At 46.5% G+C, this 22,780-nt stretch overlaps 1 protein-coding gene across 1 annotated transcript in view; it reads right to left on the bottom strand.

Annotated features, from left to right (window-relative positions):
• Window positions 1-22,005, bottom strand: part of GALNT18 (polypeptide N-acetylgalactosaminyltransferase 18) — a 338,899-nt gene extending 316,894 nt beyond the window's left edge. Inside the window, exon 1 of the mRNA XM_026008242.2 lies at window positions 21,401-22,005. Coding sequence (XP_025864027.1) covers window positions 21,401-21,635 — 235 coding nt within the window. The 5' untranslated portion in view covers window positions 21,636-22,005. The remainder of the gene's footprint in view (window positions 1-21,400) is intronic.
• Between the last annotated feature and the right edge of the window lie 775 nt (window positions 22,006-22,780).

The following is a 22,780-nucleotide window of genomic DNA, read 5'->3' as shown; positions in this document are numbered from 1 at the left end:
ATATCTAAGGAGACTTTCCTTAGAAGCAAAAATGAAGCAAAAATAGAAGTAATTGAAAAGGGAAATATAGACAATTTCTATACACAAAGATCACAAAGATTTATGACTGTTTTCTTCTAAGAATATTCCAGTCCTAGCTCTTATAATCAGGTCCATGATCATTTTGAGCTAAATTTTGTGTATAGAGTGAGGTAGGGCCACAACTTCTAAGTTCCCTTTTGATTCTTTGATCCATTATTCAGGAACATGTTTCTTAGTTTCCACATAGTTGTGAATTTCTGAGATTTCCTTATCTTATTGATTCCTCATTTTATTCCATGTGGTCAGAGAATGTACTTGTATGGGTGCAGTCATTAAATTTATCAAGGTTTATTTTTTGGGCTAGCATATGGTTCATTGTGGAGAATGTTCCACATGTGCTTAAGAAAGATGCATATTCTGCTTTTGTTGAGTGGAATGTTTCATAGATATCTTATACTTCTGCCTAATTGTTCTATTCATTATTTAAAGGAGTTATTGTCTCCAACAATTATGGTTGAATTGTCTATATTTCCCTTTTCAATTACTTCTATTTTTGCTTCATATATTTTGGGGTTCTGCTCTTAAATGCATATGTGTTTGCTAATATATTCTCAATGGATTGAGTCTTTTATCAATATGGAATGTCCCTCTTTATCTCTAGAGAAATATTTTTTGTTTAAGGTATATTTTGTCTGATATTAATATAGCCACACCAGCCTTCTTATGGTTGTATCTTTTTCCATCTTTTCCTTCTCAAATGATTTGTATCTGAATCAAAAGTTTCCTCCTATAGACAGTATGTAGTTGCATCCATATTTTCATCCAGTCTGACAATCCCCACATTTTGATTGGATAGTCTAATATGCTCAAATTTAATGGTCTTCAATATTTCTTATAAGGTAGATATGATAGTAGCAAATTCTCTCCGTTTTGTTTTACCTAGAAATGTCTTTATTTTGCCTTTATTTTTGAAGGGTACTCCTGCTCTATATAAGATCCTTAGCCTCCATCAGTTTCTGATGAAGAGCCAACTGTTAATTATTGGCGTTCTCTTGTAGGTAATTTTGTAGGTAGTTTTGTTCTGTTCTATTAACTGCTTTCAAGATTTTCTATTGTCTCATTTTCCCAGTCTTTTCTTCAGATTTCATAATCTCTATTGATCTATCTTTAAATTTGCTGATACTTTCTTCTGTCAACTCATATCTAATTTGAAATGCTTCTAGTGAACTTTTCATTTCTTTTTTATACTTTTCAAGTCCAGAATTTCAACTTTGTTCTTTTTTAAATGTATATCTCTTTATTGATATTCTCTATTGATATGATATTGTCATCATACTTTTCTCTATTCTTTCATCAAAGTTTCCTTTAGTCCTTTGAAGAAACTTAGAATAACTACTTTTGAAGTCTGTCTGATAAGCCCAACATCCAGGCCCCCTCAAAGACAATTTCTGTTATCTGTTCTTTTCTTCTTTATGTTCCTCTGTCTTTGATACCTCTTAAGTATTTGTTGAAAACTAGACATTTTAGATAATTTATTTTAGCCACTCTAGTTATGATCACTCCCTCCACCTCACCCCCTACTCAGGACTTGTGGGTGTTATTTGCTTATTTGTTTAGTGACTTAGATGGACTACTTCAAGGCCTTTACCCCATGAAGTGTGCAGTCTCTAATGTCAGTCCTTGGAGGGTGTATCTCTGGCCATGTGCCCAATGTTCTATCTAACTCCCTCTGTCAGAGCCCCTTGGATGATAGTAGTTTAGCAGGGCATTTTGGCTTGTTTGATATGTTTTACTGTCTCTTTCACTTATCTCCCTGTTAAGTTTCTGGCTGGACTGCCCTACTGGAATCACACCCAGCTGTTAGCCTCCACTAATTGATACCCAACTGCTCTATTGTTTCCAATAGTGCCCTTAGGTATAAATTGCTCCACAGTCTGATCCACTTAAATTCAGGCTCCGTGGAGAGGCTGTGTTTGAAGCCAGTCTTTAAGGCTTCTTTTAATCCCAGGAGGGTTCTTTTCAGCTGTCTCTTTCTCTGATTCTGTTAAACTTTTTAGCAGGTCTAGCTGGCCTACTGTATCTCTTATTGCTATTACAGAGCTACCAGCCTCCTCTTAAATGTTCATCAATTGTTCTCAAGCTTGAAATTTCTCACACTTTTTTTCCAAATGAAGTCAATTCCTTTAGGGAGAGCTACAGACCTTTGTGTCCTTACAGCCTGCCTCTCCCTCTAGGCAGAACCTCTGTACCACTGCTCTGGAGCTAGGGGTGGGGTGCGGGTGGGATGGAATAGCAGCCTGCTTCTCTCAAAGTGACATGTTTGCTCTATGGGTGGGGTGCTGGGTGGGGATGATGGTAGCCACTGCTCTTGAAAGGCTGCTCCTGGCATGGCAACCTCACCCTATGTGTAATCACCTCACCCTGGGGTGGTGGTGATTAGGATCCAGTATTCTTGGCCTCGGGTAGAGCTTCCACCCTATAAGAGGAGGCTGGGTGGCAGAAAGCAGCCCCGGACTGCATGCAAGCCATGTTTGCATGGAATAAAGCTTCTGCAACACAGAGTTGGGAGAGATGAGGAATGCAGTGGCCTGCCTCTCCTAAAGAAGCCCTATCTTCTTAACCACATCTGCCCAGAGAACAGCTTCTGTCTCTGAACTGGGGTTCAAAGAGGGAGCAGGCCATGTCTCAAAAGCCACAGTGTTGTTCTTCCAAGATTTAATAGATTATCTTGAATAAGTATTTCTCCATTTATATATACATGCAGAACAACTTCCAGAGACTTTAAAAGGTCGGGGGTTTTTTAAATCATTTTCACCAGTTATATTTATATCACTGGGGAAAGGATCCACAGAGTTCCTCATAATGCCATCCCTGAAGTACTTCTCCTAACCCGGTGTGATTTGCACTGAAAAAAGAATCATTTAGGGAACAGCTGGCTCCATTTACCAGTACTCTGTTTACTTCACTGTAGCCATATTTTCTAAATTAAAAATAAGGGACATGTGCTCTGGCAAGGGCTTTGTACTGCTTCCAGGTACGGGAGTCAATATGGGCAGTGAATGTTGGAAATACTAGAATTTACAATTCATTTAGATGGTTTCTAGAGACAACAGATCAGAATATTTGAAAGCAGGTTGCCCCAGAACACATGGAGATCTATAGTTGCTAAAACTCTGGTTCTCCTAAAAAGCTAGAAGGAATTCCTGGCCGATACAAGGTCTCCTTTGAAAGGCAACAGTTCCAAGCTGTGTCTTCCCATCAACCATCTCGATTTGTGTTTGGTGCTTCTCCAAAGACAATCAATTAATTCTAATAGGAATTCAACATGGAGAGACTGGGCTCTAAACAAAAAGCTCCAGCAGCCAAGACTGAGTGTTGCCACGTAAAACCCATCCTCCCAGGCTGGATAGAAACGGGCTGCTTTGTTTCAGCTCTAAATCAGTCATCACATCAGCATTCGAGAATCGAGTTGAGTTTTCTCTTTTAGGCAACGTGGGAATTTCTCAGGTAAAGCCTAGGTCTGTGGATGTAGGCAAGGGCAATGAAGGCTGGCAAAGTTGGGGGAAGTGAATAGGGCTGTCTCTGGAACTTCATTCCCAAATGTTCTTAAAATCAGACTCTGAAGTCACCAGGGAAATCTGGTTGTGAAATGATAGACAGCCCCAATCCCCTCTGCCATCAGGATAACACACCCTCCCTGGAAATATGCATCTGTCTAATTGCTTGAGATTGTGTACAAACTGAATATTCATGATCTTCATGTTGACACAAAGGCTATATTTTTAAATGCTGCTACCCAATATTTAAAATCCTTTTTCTGTCCTTAAAAAGACTCATAGATTTTATTGGATCCACTATTTGAGACACCTGGCTAGCTGGAGACTGCATGGACTATGAGCCACAGATCTCCAGATTGGGGAAAGCAACAGAAAACACTAGAGTCAGAGTTTTGCAAAGCATAATGAGTTTATTATCTATAGATTGAATAAATATGTCTTACTCATATACGTGTGACCATTTTTCAAGTGGCTTGTTTAATAAGCTAAAAATCCATTCAAAAAGCACTACTAAATATCTGCTTACCTATCATCATGTGTGGTTTCCACTGGTGACTCCATGCTGGCCAGCCCATGCACCTGGCTCAGTCTTAGTTTCAGGAGCAGTAAAGTGAGGCAGGCTTACTGTTCAGGTGACCCATCACTGAGCCCACATTGCTGGGGAGTGGGGAGGGACAGGGTGGACAGACAATCTGCTTACAGTCCCAGACCCTCTGGGCAGCCTCTGGCAACATCACACCAGTGAGTGGCAGCACCAGAATTGGAGCCAAGTTTAACTGACTCTAAAACTCAGCTCCTCATCTGAGCTGGAGGAAGAATGGCTGCTGTATCAGAAGGGCATGTGTCGAACCACAACCCAAGGCACCGTTTCAGAGCTTCCAGAAGCTTCCTGAATTTTGCTCCGGTTTTCTCAAACCGGTAAAAAAACCAAAAGGCCTCCACTCCCAAGGCAAAGAGAAAGAGATAAGGAATTTGGGAAGCTTTTCTGCCCCAGGGAAGAATCAGCCTCAATGACAGTTTGGTATTAACTAGCTCAGCCATGCAGGGAGGCATAATTAGTTTCCCAGCCCAGAGTTTCATTCCACCGGTCCCCCACACCCCAAGGGCTACACAATCTGTTTGAAATGAAAAGAAAAATAAAATCACTGCTCTCCTCCGCTGACCCATCAGGCTATTGCTCCTGGCCGTGGGCAAAAGGTGAGGCAGCCATCTGTCTGCTGAGGTGAAAAAGAATGCAATAGTCATTTTTAAATGACATTTTCAATTTTTCCCCTATGTCTACTATGCCCTCTTCTACCCTACTGTTTAAATGATTCTTTTCAAATTGAAAATATCAGGGAATAATAGGAAAAGAAAAATCACAGTAATCTGTGGCTCCTGCTAACGGGCTGCTCTGTCCCATGGGGCCAAGTCGGAGAAGCACCTTCTTCCAGGGACTGCAGCGGGTTGGAGAAGCTGTGCTGGGCCATGGAGTGGGACCAAGGTGGCCACCAAGGGGACCCAGGGGCTCAGCCTGTCCGATTTCTAGCTCTGCTCACACCTTCTTCGGCCCAACCCAAGGCATTTCGACAAAGCAGGTAGAAAAAAAGCCTCTCCTGAGTCCAGAGCAACCCTCTTGGAGAATTCCTCCTCTCTGCAGACAGTTCGCCACCTTCCTCCTGAGTGTGGGAAGAGCTGGTCCCAACTTACCACTGCCACCCTACAGACTCCCCGAGATGGCGGGATCCATTCTGAGGTACTCACCAACCACAGTGTAGACAGGAGGCCAAGCTGCTGCCATGTGGGCTGGGAGGCCAAAGGCTACCTTTCCTTTTAGCTCTTGGGGCCCTGAGGAATTTCTCAATCCTTCCTTGGAAATTAAGCTATGCTTCCTCCTTCCTACTCCTCTCTAGGTATCCATTTAAATGACCTCAACTCTGTCCCTCCTTTTGAAGCAGAGCCTCTCTGTTCAGCTGTATCTTTTCTGGCATTATTCTCTGCTTTTGGTGCAGGTTTATTTTTCCCCTTCTGTACCCACAAGATTGCTTTCGTTTGAAAGTGACCACAAGTGACAGCTTTATTAAAATAAAGATATCGAGGATCCCCTGAAGGCTTCTAGTTCCTCTCACCAGCTGATTCCTGGGGGATCTCAGTACAGGAAAGCACATTCTATACACACACATGCACACACACGCATATACACACACACTCCACTGAGCTGCTGCTTCTCTTTGATTAAAGCTCCCCCAGCAGTGTTATAAGCTATGAGGTGCCTTGAAAGAGACACCAGAAATATGTGTCTTGCTGTCTCTGACCCAGAAGGAGGACACAGCCTGAGATCACCTTGTGCAAGCCACCCCCACGCTTGGAGGGATGCGAGTCAGTTCCTCAGTCCCCTGGCCTCTCTTGCAGACAGCGTTGAAGCCAGACACCTGGATATGAATGTTCTTACTAAGTGGTTTCAGGCAGGCCTGCTTATTTATTCATACACTCAACAAATTCCTACTTAGTCCCAACTATATGACTGCCACTGTGTCAAATGGGAAAATGAAAAAATTAGGACCCTGTCTTCACCCTCAAGGGACCCACAGTATAATGGGAAAAGCAGTTTAATAGTCACAACACAGTACACCTTTCTCATCTATAAAGTGGGGCTAATGATCTCACAGGCTTATATAAAATGAAGTGAACTAAATTGTGCCAAACATCTAGTCAGTGCCCAATAAATGTCAATTTTCTCTCATTTCCTCTCCTCGATATGAAATCTCTGCCCCTCCTCCATGGGCACCACCACTGGGATCTGCAAAGTTGGGAAGAAGTCTTCTTCCAATATAGAGGCTGCATCTCTAGGAGCTGCCACACGCTGCTTGGAACCAAAGTCAGGTTCTACTAACAGCTATGTCCTCAATCCCAAAGATGATCCCAGGCAGTAGAGTGCAGGCCCCAGACACCCAGACAGGCCACAGAAAGGGGACCAAGGGGTCCCCACAGACCCCAGCTAAGGAAATCTACCCATTCCTTATCCCTTAAGTATCTGGCTTCATCTGAGAATGTATAATCATGGATTTACTTTCCCACTGCAGAAGTTTCTTCTGAGGTTGAAGGAAGTAAGAAGATGTGGAGGGAAAATTTCCAGACTCGATTCAGACCTCTAGATCCCTATGGCAAAGTCTCCAGGTCCTTTCCTGGGACCCTTCCCGCCAGGGAAGTCACCAAGTTACACTGGACCTTGGATCCCTCAGCAAACAGGTTGAAGGTATGGTTGCTGAGGTCACTTCCGAGCTCTAGCATGCTCTGGCCCTAAGTAAAGATCTCTCCAGATCTTTACCAGTCTAGAGCTTTTCACAACTAAGATACAGCTTGAGAAAAAGGATGAGTTTTCTCATCCTTCTTTGCTAATATATGAAGCAAGAGGGAAGGGGATGCACTGAGCTGTGCAGCAATACTGTACATTTCTAATATGGACCAGGGTGAAATAATACATTTAATTTTCAATTTACAAAAATCAAAGCGACTTTCTGAACTTCCAAAGTAATTACAAACTCAAAAATACTCATGCCTATTTTGCTAAAAACAACTGGCTGTTGTTGAAAACATTCAAAATTCACGAGTGTACAGTTTGGGGTAAATAAAATAATGATTTTTCCCTTGTTTTGTTAATATAATTATCTGTCTACTAAATGACCAAACTAAGCCCTGCTAATCAAGAAACAGCAACTGCCCAGGAAGTTTCACAGTGATTTACTACAATTCTCACTAGGAAGAAAAAAAAAACATCCCTTAGTTTTCTGCTGTCACTAGAAAGAAATCTTTTTTCACAAAAACTTTAAGTAGATAAATACTAAAAGAAAAAAAAATGTAGAGTGTATCTTTCCAATGTGAAATTACATCTACGTCTGAGTTGTAACGAATGTATATTAAAATTATATCACACAACAAAATGCACATTTTGTAGAGGGGGAAGAAAGAAGAGATTAAATTGAGTCTTCCTGACAATTGTCTTAAATCACGCCTTCCTGCCTGCAATTGAAATTATAAGTCACGTTGCTTAGAGTTAAATCAAATTCACCCTGGCAGGAAGATAGGCTGATGCGGCTCCAGTTCTGTCGGGAGGTGGAAACACAAGAAAACCCAAGTCTCTCCTCAAGGAGATTCTCCTTCTGCCACTGGGGAAAGAGTCCTTTCTCCTGCATCACCAGGGAAATGAGACTCTGGCCAGGTAACCGGGCACCTTGCATAATTCTTCCACCAGCCAAGCTTCCTACAAACATAGCACATTCCTGCATGGTCCGCTGCCCACTGCAATGCCAAGTGGGTTTTACAAAACAAATCTTTCTCTACAAACAGGAACAGGTCCCCAGGCTGGCAGGCTTAGAATTTCAGAGCAGTAGGCGAGGCTGCCTGAGACACTTGAGCAATAGCATTAGTCTGGCCTCCCCCATAAGCTCACTTCCGACCTTCTCAGGCTGGATGTAACTGGGGAAGCCTTAGCACCCACATCATGTCTAATGGCACCAAAACAGGCTTCAAATCTGCTCTCCTAGCTGTTTCAACCAGAAAAATATATTCCTGATCATATTTTCTACATGAGCTCCAAGAAGGAAAGATAGTGGAAAGGAAGGACAGAGGGAAGGAGGGAGCCTGCAGGGACGCCTGGGTGGCTCAGTGGTTGAGCGTCTGCCTTCGGCCCACATCGGGCTCCCTGCATGGGGCCTGCTTCTCCCTCTGCCTGTGTCTCTGCCTCTCTCTCTCTCTGTGTGTGTGTGTGTGTGTGTGTGTCTGTCTGTCTCTCATGAATAAATAAATAAAATATTTAAAAAAAAAGAGAGAGAGAGAATGTGCTTCCTGCCCTCATGCTGACCCCGGGGACAGGCAGGGCGGGAGTGCTTTCCTGCCTGGCATCTTGTTTCATCAGCACAACAACCCTGCAGGGTTTAAGGAGCAACTGCCCTCACTTGTATAGCTGGGGAAACTGAGGCACAGGACAGAAAAGAGGCTTGCCCAAGGTCACCCAGCCTGTAAACAGCAGTGCTGATTCCAGGCACTGACTGCCAGCACTCTTTCCTACGCTAACGGAGAGGCTCAGGTAACTGCTGGTTTTACTTAATATCTGAGCTTCCTCTCTCCAAATCTTCCCTACTCCACTCCTCTAAACTCTCCTCATTCCTCCAAGATGTGTCATAAGTCTCCATTCCTCGAGGAAGTCCGTTCAGACAATGCACTCTTCTAGAATTCAATTTTAACCCTCATTACACTAGTTAGCTTGCAAAAGCTCCTCATCTGTTTCTTGTATTGTCCTCTTGGCTCCATTATGAGCTTCTTAAAGGAAAGAGCCATGTCCTGTATATTTTGTCATCTCCCGACACGCTTGGTACAGAGTCAAGCCCATGAGAAGTGCTCAGGAAATAACCACAGAACAGCCTGGGTTAATGCCTTTAAAAGCTGGGCTCCTCTGCACACCCCTGCCCATGGCTCTCCATTCCTCCCACAGTACAACCTGCTTCTCAACTAGCCCCTCTCTGGCCTCACTGCCACCCCTCTCTCCCATGATCACTCTGCTCTGGCCACACTAGCCACCCTACTGTTGCTCAGACACATCAGGCACACTCCTACCCCAGGACCTTTGCGCTGGCTGTTCCCTCCACCTGGAAATCTCTCCTCCGAGACAGAGTTCATACCTAACTTTCTCCAAGTCTTTCCCAACAGGAGAGCCCCTGACCATCTCATTTAATTGTGACTCCTTGTATCTTTGTCTTTGTTCCACTGACATATCCTCAGCACTTACTAGGTGTCCAATAAATGCTGGTCTGAGCATGTGACCAACAGAAAGCAGGAGTACCTCCCAGGTCACTGTCAAATGCCCAGCCATACTGGAGAAGAACCGGAACTTGGAAGCAGGTCTGCACTTTCCCCCAGCCATCTCAGCCCCAGCCCCAGCCCCACCCCCAGGGCCCAGTGAACAGTGCCAGCCTTGGTGTCTGCCTCCCATGTATCTGCCCACAGAGCTGGGGCCCATCACTACATATACTTTACCTGAAAGTCCCATTGCCTCAATTCAATGGGAAGTTCCTGGCAAACCTGGACAGGTCTGCACCAGTCCCCTCCACGGTCCCCAACCTGACCCCATGCTCTGAGCCTGGAGGACCCTCCCGAAAACCTTGGGTCTGAGTGAGTGGAAGGGATGATCTTATTCACACTAAGTCCTCTCCTGAAGAAAGCGATACTGCTGGCTTCGAAGAGCCACACCCGGAGCCTCTCACAGCCTTCCTGAGCTCAGTTCCGGGCAGCTACTGGCACAGGCATCCTCCTGTGTCTCCAGGGAAGGACACCTGCAAAACAGTCACTTGGTAACCCATCTCCTGGCCTCGCTTCTCATGAATCCTTCTTCAGTCTCATCTGCAACCTTTCTGCTGAAAGTAAGAGATAAGCCTGTTTTCTCTCCATCAAGATCAGAAAAGCAAGAGGATCTCTGGCCCCTTACTAAGGGGGCTTTGTAGAGTAAATGGGGTTTTATCTCGTAGTAACTGTGTGACCTTGGACAGTTAACTAGAGTTGCTGAGCCTTGATTTCCTCCTCTGTAGAATGGGTGGGGGGAGAGGGAGGGACAACATCCCACGAGGTGGCTTGCTTGCAAGGTTAAAACGAGGTAACACGTGCAAAGCATTTAGCACCTAACAGACGCTCAGCAAACATTAATTCTCTTCCTCTTCCCATCTCTTCTCCCAACAAGTGCAGGCCTGTTTCTACAACCCTTCCTACCGGTTCCTTTTTCCAAGTTTTGAATCATTGGTAACAGTCTCTTTTATCCACTTTCCACTGGATTTCCCTTCTAACATGAATCTCTAGATTCCAGTAAAATAATTTTTAAAAGCCTGGCCCAATTATAGACTTGGAGGGTCCACGTCATAATCCCGATGTAGTAAACTCTCCTCCAAGCAGTCTTTTGGAAAATAAAGCAAATCAGAGGATCGGTTTATTATTAAGCTGAGATTTAGATGTGGAAGAAACCAAAATGTTAAAAGACTCGCTTTTCCAAGCCCTTAAACAACTGAGAGGCAGGTCTAAAGCCTCTCCTACACCCCTCCCATTCCTCCAAAGCTCCTTCTGTCCCATCAGGGAAATATTATGATGATTAATTAGACAAAGCCTGTCCCATTTGTCAAGATCCTTTGAGGCGGGAACCACATAAACACCAAGCATCATAACTACAAAAAGAAGAAACCAGAAAGCCCCTCGCTCTGGGACCCTAACCAAGGCAGAGCCAAAGAAATCTGTAGCAGAATATCAAGAAGGATCTTCCACATGGTAATAGAAAATGTCACCAGCATAAACAGGAAGAGAGATTAGTTCAATAAAGGAATAAAGTCACATTTGCGGATCTCAAGTAAGATTTTTGCTTACTTTTAACTTCCCAGCATATAACTCACAAGGTTATTAATACAGACTCCTACTGTTTGGGGCAAATAAACAGCTGCTGATGTTTTGTGCCCAAACCACTTTATTAGAGCTTTCCTTTACAGCAATTGTTTTTTCCTTTTCAAATCCTGAGAGGCTCAGACAGCTAAAAAAACAGAGTGCCGGGGCGGGAGGAATGACAAAGGAGAGAGGAGGCAGCCTGTGAGGGCAGGGAGAATGGGGCAGGGACTGCTGGGACCCTCACTGTCCTCTTTACACTCTTGGACAAAGTCAACGTTCAAGAGTAGAAAGCAGAAGACCCAGATATGGTGCCATCAGAAGGGCTATTTGCCCTGATGCTAGGAGTTGCCATTAAACAGAACTTACCAGTGTGAGAAGATAAGGGTGACCAACCATCCAGGTTTGCCCAGGCTTGAGGGGCCTCCTTGGACCTGGGCATTACAGTTTTAAAACAGGGAAAGTCCTGGGCAAACGGGACAAGTTGATCACCCTGGAAGACACATGACTATGCCAATGAACAAGAAAGCACACAGCACAGCACCTGACACACGGTAAGTGCTCCCAAGTCCCATGTGGAACTGGAATGAGCTCTAGTTTACAGTGGCACACTCTGCTTCTCCCATAGGACAAGTCCCTGGGGGCTTACGATGATCCCAGGAGATGCACAATGATCCATGAAAAAGGGCTCTCCAAGGCCTCTGTAGCAGTACCACACTCACCCTTCCAGGGCAAGGCCCTCTGCCTCTGGCACCCAACCTCGAGGTTCCTCACCTACACAAGGACACTCCAAGCCACCTGCCTGGCTCACCGCCCTCACCCACGAGCCTCCCACTTGACCTGATGAGGCCTCTGAGCTTACACCTGAACGCGGTCTTTGATAGAATGATTTCCCGGTCCTCTCTCTGATATTCACTTTTTTTTTTCTTCTGTAGAGAAAAATGTGTTAGAAAAAGTTTCCCTCCTCATCTCCACCGCTATCAGCTGTGTGACCTTGAGCAAATTCTTCAAGTCTCTATGCCGCAGTGTTCTCATCTCTAAAACTCTTCCTCCACGTTGTGAAGATAAAAAGCAACCGCATATGGACAGCATCTAGCCCAGTCTCTGACACACAGGAATTCTCTTCCTCTGTGCCTCTTGATACAATCAATCTTCAATACTTTATATGCCTGTTGCTCTTAAAATAAACCAAGGATTTGGCTGGGATTTTCATTTGTCACTTCGGGAACTTCAAATCCTTTCTTAGCTTTCTTACACTTATATTCATTGGCTCAAGCAATTTTGGTGCTATTCTCCTAAGTCCCAGATGCCATTAGCATGACATCTATTAGCCCAGGTTTCAAATCCTGTCCTGTCCAGGTCCCTGAACTACGTTCCCATTCCTTTAGGATCTCAATGGCCTTTAATGGCCTGTCCCAGGGGACAGAGATGGATGGGCAAGGCATACAAGTCCCCACTGCTTAAAATGCAATACCCAAGAATCTCAAACAAGGTGCTCTACCTCTGTCTTAAACTCTGGACACTGGTGGAATGAACCCATTCATTCCAAAGAGTTGGCCCTCAGCCTCTCCTTCAGGCATCATTTCTCCTTGTTCCCATCTGCCCCAAGGAGAAGGGTACAGATGCCACTTCTCTGGATATTCCCAAACACAGTACTTTTGTGACGTCTTGATGGGAGATAGTAACAAAACCTAGCCCAGAGAACTATGCCTGCTGGCTCTAGTACCATTTCAGTGGTGGCATTACACAGGAAGCCCATCACCATCTCACTGAGGCTGGACACTTAGGGCTTTCAGAAAGCTTCATTACAGGCAGTTTCATCTCCCAAGAGCAAACCTTCACAAAACTGACAATGAATGTTGGGCAGTGAAAGAGCTACATCAGAACCCCATACCCACTGGGATGTCCTAGAAATATATTTTAATCCATTACCATGTAGTCAGAAAAACTACCAAAGTACTTGTGTTCACATAATCAGGAATGCTCTTGCTCAAAGTTCCAGTTGGCTGCACTCAGTTGGGTCCATAGAAAGTACACAGACCCACACATAAGAGTCCAGAACAGCAGTTGTTTTCAATCACCCACCACAACAAATTTTACATTGGAACAGTTGTGCAGTAATTTGTTATTAACAATAATTTAAGTAGCAAAACATATGAATGATTAGGTTTAACTAATAAGTTGAAGGGATTTCAAAGTTATCCCATTCTCGTGCATGCTAATACGCTTTCTTGAGGGGGAGAAAAAGGGCTAAAGTGAGAATGAATGTACCATGTTGGGACATGCTTCATCCGGGCCCTGCCCCGGGGCGTGTGCCCTGCATGTGAAGGCATGTGTGTGAGGAAAGGGAAAACATCAAGCACTTCTCTACTCACACACTGCAGTGTGGAATGGAGCTGACTCTGACACCAAAGGCAGAGTGGGATTTGAGAAGCTGACAATTGTAGGCACCACAGAATAATCAAATCTCTAGCCAATTCAAGAACCTCCAGTCCTAGGGAGACACTCAAGGCCAGCCTAAAAAGTGCAGGCCAGCATTCATTTTGTCTGGATCACCCACCAGCAGACCTACCCCACTCTGTCCCTGGCCCTCTACTGCAGATGCCCATCTCACATTTATGGACTTCTGTCCCTCCAATCTTCATGCATAATCCTCTTTCTCCCCAAATCCCATCTCCCTACCTTCTGGCTACATTCGTCACTCACTCAGCCTGGTGCTTCCCCCCAAAACCTTCTGGGTGACATCACCTCCAGCTAGACTGCCTCCCTATATGCTTCTTCCCAGGGCAGTCATCTGTCCTAGCCTCTTGGATAGAACCTAAGCAGTGAAAAAGGACACCAATCCCAAAGAGACCCTCGAGGCCCCAAATCAAGGCAATAGCCCACTCAGCTGGCCAAGTGAAGTGAAGTGAAATTCTCTAGGCTGATAATGAAGATGGTCCAGTAACCCTGTATGTGGCTCTGAATCCCATAGATACCTTTGGAAAAACACAGACCAACCTAACTCAAGTGACTGAAGCTGACCTGCGAGGCCCTCACAAACCAGACTGTGGCTCTCCATTTCATTCCGAATTCTCCTTGAGATTCTACATCAACCTACTTATCAAGGGCAAATAACAATTTATGTCAAGTGAGTGGGAAAGAATGTGAAATTCATTTATTTTACAGCCTACACACTTCTGGATAAAAATGAAAATTCTTTGGCCATGGGAAAAAGTTGTATTCTTTGGCAAGGTTTTCCTACTCCACAAAGATGTGGTCTGGGGCTATTAATAAAGGTAATTGGGCTCAACTTCTAAATCCTGCTTTTGCACTCTCTCAAAATATCAATCACTGTTACGAATATAATTTCACATGCCACAGTTCATTCCGAAGGACAAATAGCTTTACCATTTAAATGACACCCTTTCCTCAAATAAACTCCAAGTATTCAGCAAACATCATATCCTCTTCTTTACAACCCTGCCAAGTCAGGGATAAGATGAGAAGGACACCAACCAATTCGAGGTGACATCCAAAAGCTATAGGAAACAAAAAGAAAAAAGAAAAAAAAAAAAAACTCCCAACATCCAGGCGTAGGATTTTCTGACTTTTAGGGACCACATATGGTTTGTAATCATAGTGAGCAACATGTTTTTACTGACCTAATGTACATTAATATGCAAATAATATGCCTAACAAACTTTTAGGAAACAAAAAGCACACCTAATAATCCATTTTTGCCATTGTTGGGATGATCGTCACTCAGTGAAGTAAGATAATGGATTTGGAAATTAGTCATATAATGTAATACATTATTAATCATAGTATTCAGAAGGGTAAATAGATATTATAAGAACACTACCCAGGAATTCAATTTCCTTTTAGATTTGTTTACTCTCTTGAATTCTTTATGCGACCATCATCCCTCACAAAAATGTAACAGTCTGATCTTTCTTTTTCTCCCAAAAGAGCAATTTTCAACATTTTTTTTAGAAAAGAAGCATAGCCTTTTTAAAAATATTTTACAGAACACCAAATATAAGACAGATGAAGAAGATACACTGATTCCAAGGAGAGGGGTGGGTGGGTTTTGGAGGGGTCCCAGGAGACTTCACTTGACCCTTTTATTTCTCAGGTCCTGGATCCAACCTTCTAGAAGCTTGGAGCTCCTGGGAACACAATGTGAAAATCACTGCCCTATATCATCTATGTAAAGAAAAAATTATGTATGTAACATAGTATATGCGCTATATATATTTATTTATTTATTTAGTGATCTACGTAAATCAGAAACACTGATATCCCAAGAGAAAAATTGGCAGAAGACACAATACAAGGCAAAAACAAACAGGGGTAGGGGAAGGATATTAAGTTCTACAGTAATCCAAGGAGTACAAATCAAAAGAACACTTGACAGTGATTATATTTACCTGGAATAAGTTTAATGATAACAAGATCCACCAGGCTCTATGAAACCGGTAACATAATATATTGCTGGTGGCCACGTAGAAAGATTTTGAAAACATTCTTTCATTAAAATGTTCATACTCTTTGAGTCAGTAGTAATCCCACTTCTAGAAATAGATCCTTAAAAATAGTTCAAAAGAAGAAGAGTCAGGGACGCCTAGGTGGCCCGGTGGTTGAGCATCTGCCTTTGGCTCAGGGTGTAATCCTGGGGTCCCAGGATCGAGTTCCACATCGGGTCTCCCACAGGGAGCCTGCTTCTCCCTCTGTCTGCGTCTCTGCCTCTCTCTCTGTATCTCTCATGAATAAATAAATACAATCTTTAAAAGAAGAAGAAGAAGAAGAAGAAGAAGAAGAAGAAGAAGAAGAAGAAGAAGAAGAAGAAGAGGAGGAGGAGGAGTGAGGTGAAGATGTTTATTTCTGTGTTAATTATAGTAGAAAGATCAATGTTCAATAATGGGGAAGTGGTTAAATCAATAATGGTATATTGATGGTGGAATATTATGCAATCATTAAAAATACAGTACAAGTTCTCTTTAAAAAATAAAAAATAATAATAATAATAAAATAAATAAATAATAAAAAATAAAAACCCTCCCCTTAGTCACCTCTCCAGATGAAGCCCCCTTCAGTCTCCCTGGATAATAAACCTCAGGAAGCTTTTGTCCCTTTGTACCAGCTTTTCTCTCTCACCTCACCTCCACTCCCATCTCCAGCTAACAACTGAGCTGTATGCTTATCAACAGTCCTCTCAGTTTGCTCCCAAATATGTTTATACTCTTAGTACTTGTCATCGTAACAGCATAATTTAATTACATATTCTATAAACCAATGGAATATGACTGCTAAGAAGACGAGAGTTGTTGTTTCTAAGAAAATTAATTTCATTGCTTTGGAAAGACTTTATAAAGCTTGTCACTTACACAGCAGTCAGATTGCATGTGAGCAAAATCACCTCAAAGGACAAGGCAAAAGTCATAAAAATTTAGGTTACTACACGGAGATTGCTTCATAAGCATCTTTAAGTTCTCAGGGAATTTTAAGGAAAACAGAATTCAAAATCAGTCTCTGTAAGCAGCACATTATGGGAGTGGTTTATGATCAGAAAGGCAATTGGCCCACCCAGCCCAAAGACAAAGACTTGGACCTAACATCAAAAGGCTGGCAAATGAATGTACAACACATTCAAAAATAATATAAAAATAAAATATGTAATGCATGTGTGCAATGTTTTGTTTTATCCTCCTCTTTGCCGAGTTTTTCTGTTAACTAACTTAAGCCCCAACTGTGTTGAATAAGAGGGATTTTATTGTCCCTTTAAAAACAAATCTACTATGACAAGGTCCAAGAGTGCCTTGATTCACCACTGGATCCAATGTATGTGCTCCCCAGTGTGCTACCTGGTACATATTAGGTCTCCAATAAATAAAGACTGGATCAAAAAAACTATGTAGCAAACATGAAAAAAATGCTTCTAACAAGAAGTAAGCCGAATAAAAAGCAGAACATAAAACTACATCCAAACCGTGACTACACCTTTGTTTTTAAATATGAAGGCAGATGGGCAAACTTAGAAGGGAATGCTCAAAATGCAAAATAGTTGGGTTAGAGTAGAATGACTGAGAGGCAGTTTTATACATTTTTCTTTTTTTTTAGTTTTATTTTTTTAATGTTTTATTTTTATTTTTTATTTTTTTATAATAAATTTATTTTTTATTGATGTTCAACTTGCCAACATACAGAATCACACCCAGTGCTCATCCCGTCAAGTGCGCCCCCCTCAGTGCCCGTCACCCATTCACCACCACCCCCTGCCCTCCTCCCCTTCCACCATCCCTAGTTCGTTTCCCAGAGTTAGGAGTCTCTCATGTTCTGTCTCCCTTTCTGATATTTCCCACACATTTCTTCTCCCTTCCCTTATATTCCCTTTCACTATTATTTATATTCCCCAAATGAATGAGAACATATAATTTTTGTCCTTCTCCGATTGACTTATTTCACTCAGCGTAATACCCTCCAGTTCCATCCACGTCGAAGCAAATGGTGGGTATTAGTCGTTTCTAATGGCTGAGGAATATTCCATTGTATACATAGACCACATCTTCTTTATCCATTCATCTGTCGATGGACACCAAGGCTCCTTCCACAGTTTGGCTATTGTGGACACTGCTGCTAGAAACATCGGGGTGCAGGTGTCCCGGTATCTTTGGAGTAAATCCCCAACAGTTTTATACATTTTTCAATGTTTTCCTTAATATTGACATGTTCTTCACAGATTCAAAAAGGTACTAACCAAGAAAAGGAGAAAGCTGTTGTGGGTTCTGCTGGACTTCCAAAATAAGAGTTGATCCACCACTGCCATTTCCCAAGCTCCCCGACACACAGCTCCAGCACACCCTCTGCTTCATCCCCCTCACCCCCTCACCAGCAATTCCATCCATCTCCTCCAAAGAGCGAACCTGTATTAACACATATTTTGCGTCTCCAACCCAACAGGATGCTATTTTTGAAATCTGGAGCTATCCACCCTCTCGTTTACCATAGATTTGGTTTAAAAAAATTCTCAAAACTGCAATTTACATTCCCAAGAGATTCTCAACCACCATCTAATTAAATCATTCAATCAGAAAACAAATTAAAATGAAATATCACTGCAACCCCCAAGAGGAAAATAAACTTTTCAGTCATGACTAGAACAGACCTCTAGGGTGATGCTCCAAAGCCTCTTCTAATTGCAAGTCCTGTGGAACATTCTACTGAACATTTTGTGACATTTGCAGTTTCTGGGACAACTTTCCTTCCAAAGCAAAGAGGAGCCTGAGCAAGGCTCCAAAACAAAACATATTCATTTGAGAATGGAAACGCTTTCATTAATGACTAACCGGTGCACTGGGCATCCACACTGTGTACTTTTTCATCCATCCATTCATCTATCCAACACCTACGCTCTGTCGAATGTGCCAGGAACTGTCCTGGGTGTTCCATGAACGCTTTTTTAGTGAACGTAACCTCTGCCTCTCAGCATGAGATAAATAAAACCCAGAGCTTCCCAAGTTTATCTATGGAAGAGTCTCAAGGTGGGAAGGCTGTGACTTCATCATTCCTCGGCCATCCTCTGAAGCCTCCCATTCTGACACCCACTACCAACATCAAGTAACTCCAGGGGAGCACTGCTCCCCCTCTGATCTGCTGGCCCTCTAAGGAGACAGTATGGTATGCAGTTAAGAACACAGACTCTAAAGAAGCCACATAAGCTGGGTTTAAATCCTTAAACTACCATATACCAGTGATGTGACCCTAGACAAATCAGAGAATCCCTCCATCTGCAACATGGAGTTAATATCACCTATCTCATAGGGTTGTGATGATTAAATTAGTCGATATACATAAAGCACCTAGAATACTACCTGGCACATTAATGGGTGCTATATAATTTTCAGCTGTTAACATTATCCTTTATTCTCCACTTCCCCAGCTCAGCAGACTAAACTGGATTGCTCATAAAGCTGTACTGACTAGAGGAAACGTGACAGTGGAATACACGTGAAAGGTCCACATCACCAAGTACAAGAGTCCAACTGTCCTTTCCCACCCTCTGCCTCCAGAGAGCTGCACTTGGCCAGTCTCAAACTTAACAGACCTCTTACTCAAATCAAGTAAATCCCTAAGTCTACTTAATTCCCCACCTCCTAGCTCTGGATGGCTCCAGCACCAGTGGGGGAGCTGCCACTAGTCATCACTATACCATCACGGCACAGCCAAGCAAGTAATCTCTGCCTTCTACCTGCCTCCTATCTAGTCTCCCCCCAAGTCACTGACCCTTCCCCACATCTCTACAGGTTGTGGCTTCTGCCTTTCTGTCCTGAGACTCTGGTCATTTCTAAATATCCACGGGAGTCCTAATATAGTCAGTGCACATATAACAAGAGAACTGGGCCGACCATGGCTTAAGAATCCTGTTCTGTCTTTGCTTCCTATTTCTCCCAATTTTTTCAGGTATATATTTTAAAGTCCAGAACAATGCATAGTTATAAGGTTTCCTGGGAACAGAATCACAAAGGTTCCTTTCAGCTTCAGCACTGTACTCATTTTCATGTAGAGCCTTATAAATCATGTGACATGGTCCACATTCAACATGATAGGGGCTACTCTGTGATGAGCTCATGGGTTAACAATGTGTCCTCACTGCTTCCCAAAGTAGTACCTCGCTCGCCTCCTCCCTGAGCAGACTGGAAAGCGCAAGAGAACCATTTTCCAGGAATACACACACACGCACACACACAGAATCTGTGAATGAAAATCTCTCAAAATCTGTGGGCAAACTGGAAACGCCAAAGTAAGGTATGGGCTTATATCTCCCTGGGAACGTTCTGAATCACCCTGGGGCAAACACTGTACTTGTACTGCTGATTAATTGTCGGTCCAGACCCATGGGATGGAAAAAAGTAAGAAACAACAGCAACAGGAGCCATCAGATAGATAAATTGGTCTGCCAAGCCCAGTGCCAATTTGAGAGGCAGGGAAAGGTATGAAGGAGAAGCTGTCAATGGTCTCCTTTGCTAGGAAGTGTCCCCAAGCCCCGGGCTTGGTTTGAAGTCATCAGTTAGAAAGCACAAGGGATGCGAACACCTCTCCTGCCCTCTCCTGACCCTTCCCTGGGAACATGTGTGGAAACCTACCAACTGTCGACGGAGCAGCTGTCCCTACCCCGGCATTTTGTGACATTTGCAGTTTCTGGGACAACTTTCCTTGCAAAGCAAAGAGGAGCCCGAGCAAGGCTCCAGAGCAAAACATATTCATTTGAGAATGGAAATCTGGGGCACCTGGGGCAGCAGCCAGAGCCAGACACCCAGGTGTAAACAAAAGAGAGTGTCCCTCCCGGAGGAGAAAGCCTTCCATTGAACTAGGTACGTGCCAAGGGCCGCCTGCCGGGTAGCGGCCCAGAGCCTGGCTGGCCTGCCCGGTTTACGGGCGAACACGGCTCCCTGCCTTTGCTCACACCCTGGGAGAGCAGGGGAAGCGGGAGGTGAAGAGAGAGAAGTGGGAACGGGAGACCGGGCGGCGCGCACACCCGCCCCGCGCCCCGCGGAGCCCCAGCTCTCCAGCCGCGGCCGCTGACCGCGCACCCGACGGGGTGGCCGGCGGAGAGCTCCCGTACCCCGTACCCCGTCCTCCCCCTGGCCCCCGGCCCTGGCCTGGACGGGGCGCAACCGCCGGGCGCAGCCTTTCCAGCCCCGCTCGCGCGGCTCCCGGGCCTGGGAGCGGAGCTACCAGAGGGAAGGGCCTTCCCGGGCCCCGCGGGGGAGGCACAGCCCGGGGGGGGGGGTCCTCTGGGTCCTGGGCGGATGCGCCGCCGCAGTGGACCGAGCGCCAGGCTCCTGTGCGTCTTCCGCGCGTCGACACCTGCTCCTGGAGAGGGTCTCGGACCCGCGGGCGGCGGTGGGGGTGGGGCGCGCCGGCGGTGCCAGCAGCACCCCCAGCCACAGACACCCCCACCCCGGCATTGCCAACCGCCTACCGAAGGCGCACATTAGGGGCCGGGGCTGGGTCTACGCAAGCTTCCCGGCCCCGGCTTGTCCCGCAGGTCCTAAATGCCAAAGACCGGGGCCGCGCGCGAGCATCTCGCCCTGGGCCCCTGCCGGGGCCGAAGGAACTGGGCGGCCCGCGCCCGCTCCCCCTTGCACACACACACTCACGCACGCACACTCTGAGCCCGGACCTCTGCGTGATCCCCGGAGCCGGCGAGCAGCCCGGAGTCTCAGGCACATGTGGACACGTGCGCAGCGCGCCCCCACACCGCCAGCGAGCTGCACACACGTGTGCCCCGGAGAAGCGCGCGGCGCCGCGGACAGGAGGGTCTCCACGCGCGCGAGGGCGCACACGCACCCCCCGCCCCCCGCCCCCGGCGGCCGCCGGCTCGGGGCGCACCCGCCCCAGCGCTCCCGGGCCTCGCGGGCGGCCCAAGTTTCCCGGGGCGCCCGTACCTTGGATATGCTGCTTGATGACATTCTCCAGGTGGTCCAGCCGTTCGATGATCTTCAGGGTGTCCCCTCGGTCTTCGTCCAGCTTCTTGTCGGGCGCCGGCTCCTGCCCCCGCACATACACGCTGGCGATGTAGTTGGTGACCCAGCCCACGTACAGCAGGCAGATGATGTTGGTCATGCCGCTCAGGATCACGCAGGTGGACACCAAAGTTTTGGTCTTCCTGGTGCACACCATCCTGGGCGCCCTCCTCCATATAGAGCTCCCGGGGCACCCTCCTCGCCGCGCGCACGCCCCCCGGGCCGCCCGGGCCCCGGGGCCGAGGTCCTCCGCAGCCGCCTGCTGCCCACGGAGCCGCCGTGCCCAAGTTTGCAGCCCCCGCCGCCGGCCACCCGCAGAGAGGGAGCTTCACAAAGGAAACGGGGTGGATTTTTTTTTTTTTCCTCCCAAATTAAAAATCTCCGAGCCCCTCTGGAAGCGGTCACGGGTGGCCGGCAGCCGCGCGCCCCGACAGGCGCGCCGGGGAAACTTTGGCACAGCCCGGGTCCGCGGGCGCGCCGCTGCCCATCGCCAGGCGCGGGGCCCCGGCCGTCCGTCCGTCCGTCCGGCCCGCGCTGCTGGAAGGACGGCGGCGGCGGCGGCGGCGGCGAGGGCGGCGGAGCGAGCGGCGGAGCGAGCGGCCCGGCCCCTCCGAGCGACAAGCGCCGCCACCAATCGCGCTCGGGCTCGGGAGAGGGGCCGGGGCTGGGCGGCCGCCGACCAACGCGGAGGGCGCGCGGGGCGGAGTCCGGCCCCCGGGCCCCACCTGCTGGCCGCCCCCGGCTCCCGCCCTCCAGGGGCGCGCCGGGGCCTCGCACCCGCAGACCCCAGGTCCCCGGAGGCCCGCAGGTGCCCCCCCCGCGGCCACCTCGCGGGGTCACGCGGCTCAGCGCCCCGCGGCGGGGCTTGTCGCCCTCGCCCCCCCCCCCCACCCTGCGCGCCGGCCCCTCTTCCCTTTTTCCCTGGTGGCCGGGAAGCCCGCAGGCCGGGGAGGCTTGGGCCGGATCCTCCGAGTAGCCTTGGCCTCGGCCGGGCTCCGTGGGGGCCCAGTTCCTCCCCAGCCTCACTTCCACCTCCCCCTGTCCCGCGCCCTCCGTCCGCCTGCCTCCTGGATGTCCCCAGACCTGGCATCTGCCAACGGAGCTAACCCACCGGGGCACCTGCAAGATTCTGCACCACCGTCTCCACCAAACCCCTGGAAGAGTTGTGTCCCTATCTAGATTTGTTAGCTTTTTAATCCGCACAGCTCCCAGGACAGAAGCCTGGCCTGTAACCCAGTCCTCATCCGTGGGGGACCAGGCTCATCTCAGGGCATAGGGAAATCCTGCACAAAATACCCCCCC

The sequence above is a fragment of the Vulpes vulpes genome, chromosome 11 (assembly GCF_048418805.1).
Source record: "Vulpes vulpes isolate BD-2025 chromosome 11, VulVul3, whole genome shotgun sequence".
Lineage (NCBI taxonomy): Eukaryota > Metazoa > Chordata > Mammalia > Carnivora > Canidae > Vulpes > Vulpes vulpes.
The sequence above is the reverse complement of the archived record's forward strand: the minus strand, read 5'-3'. Positions and strand labels throughout refer to the sequence as shown.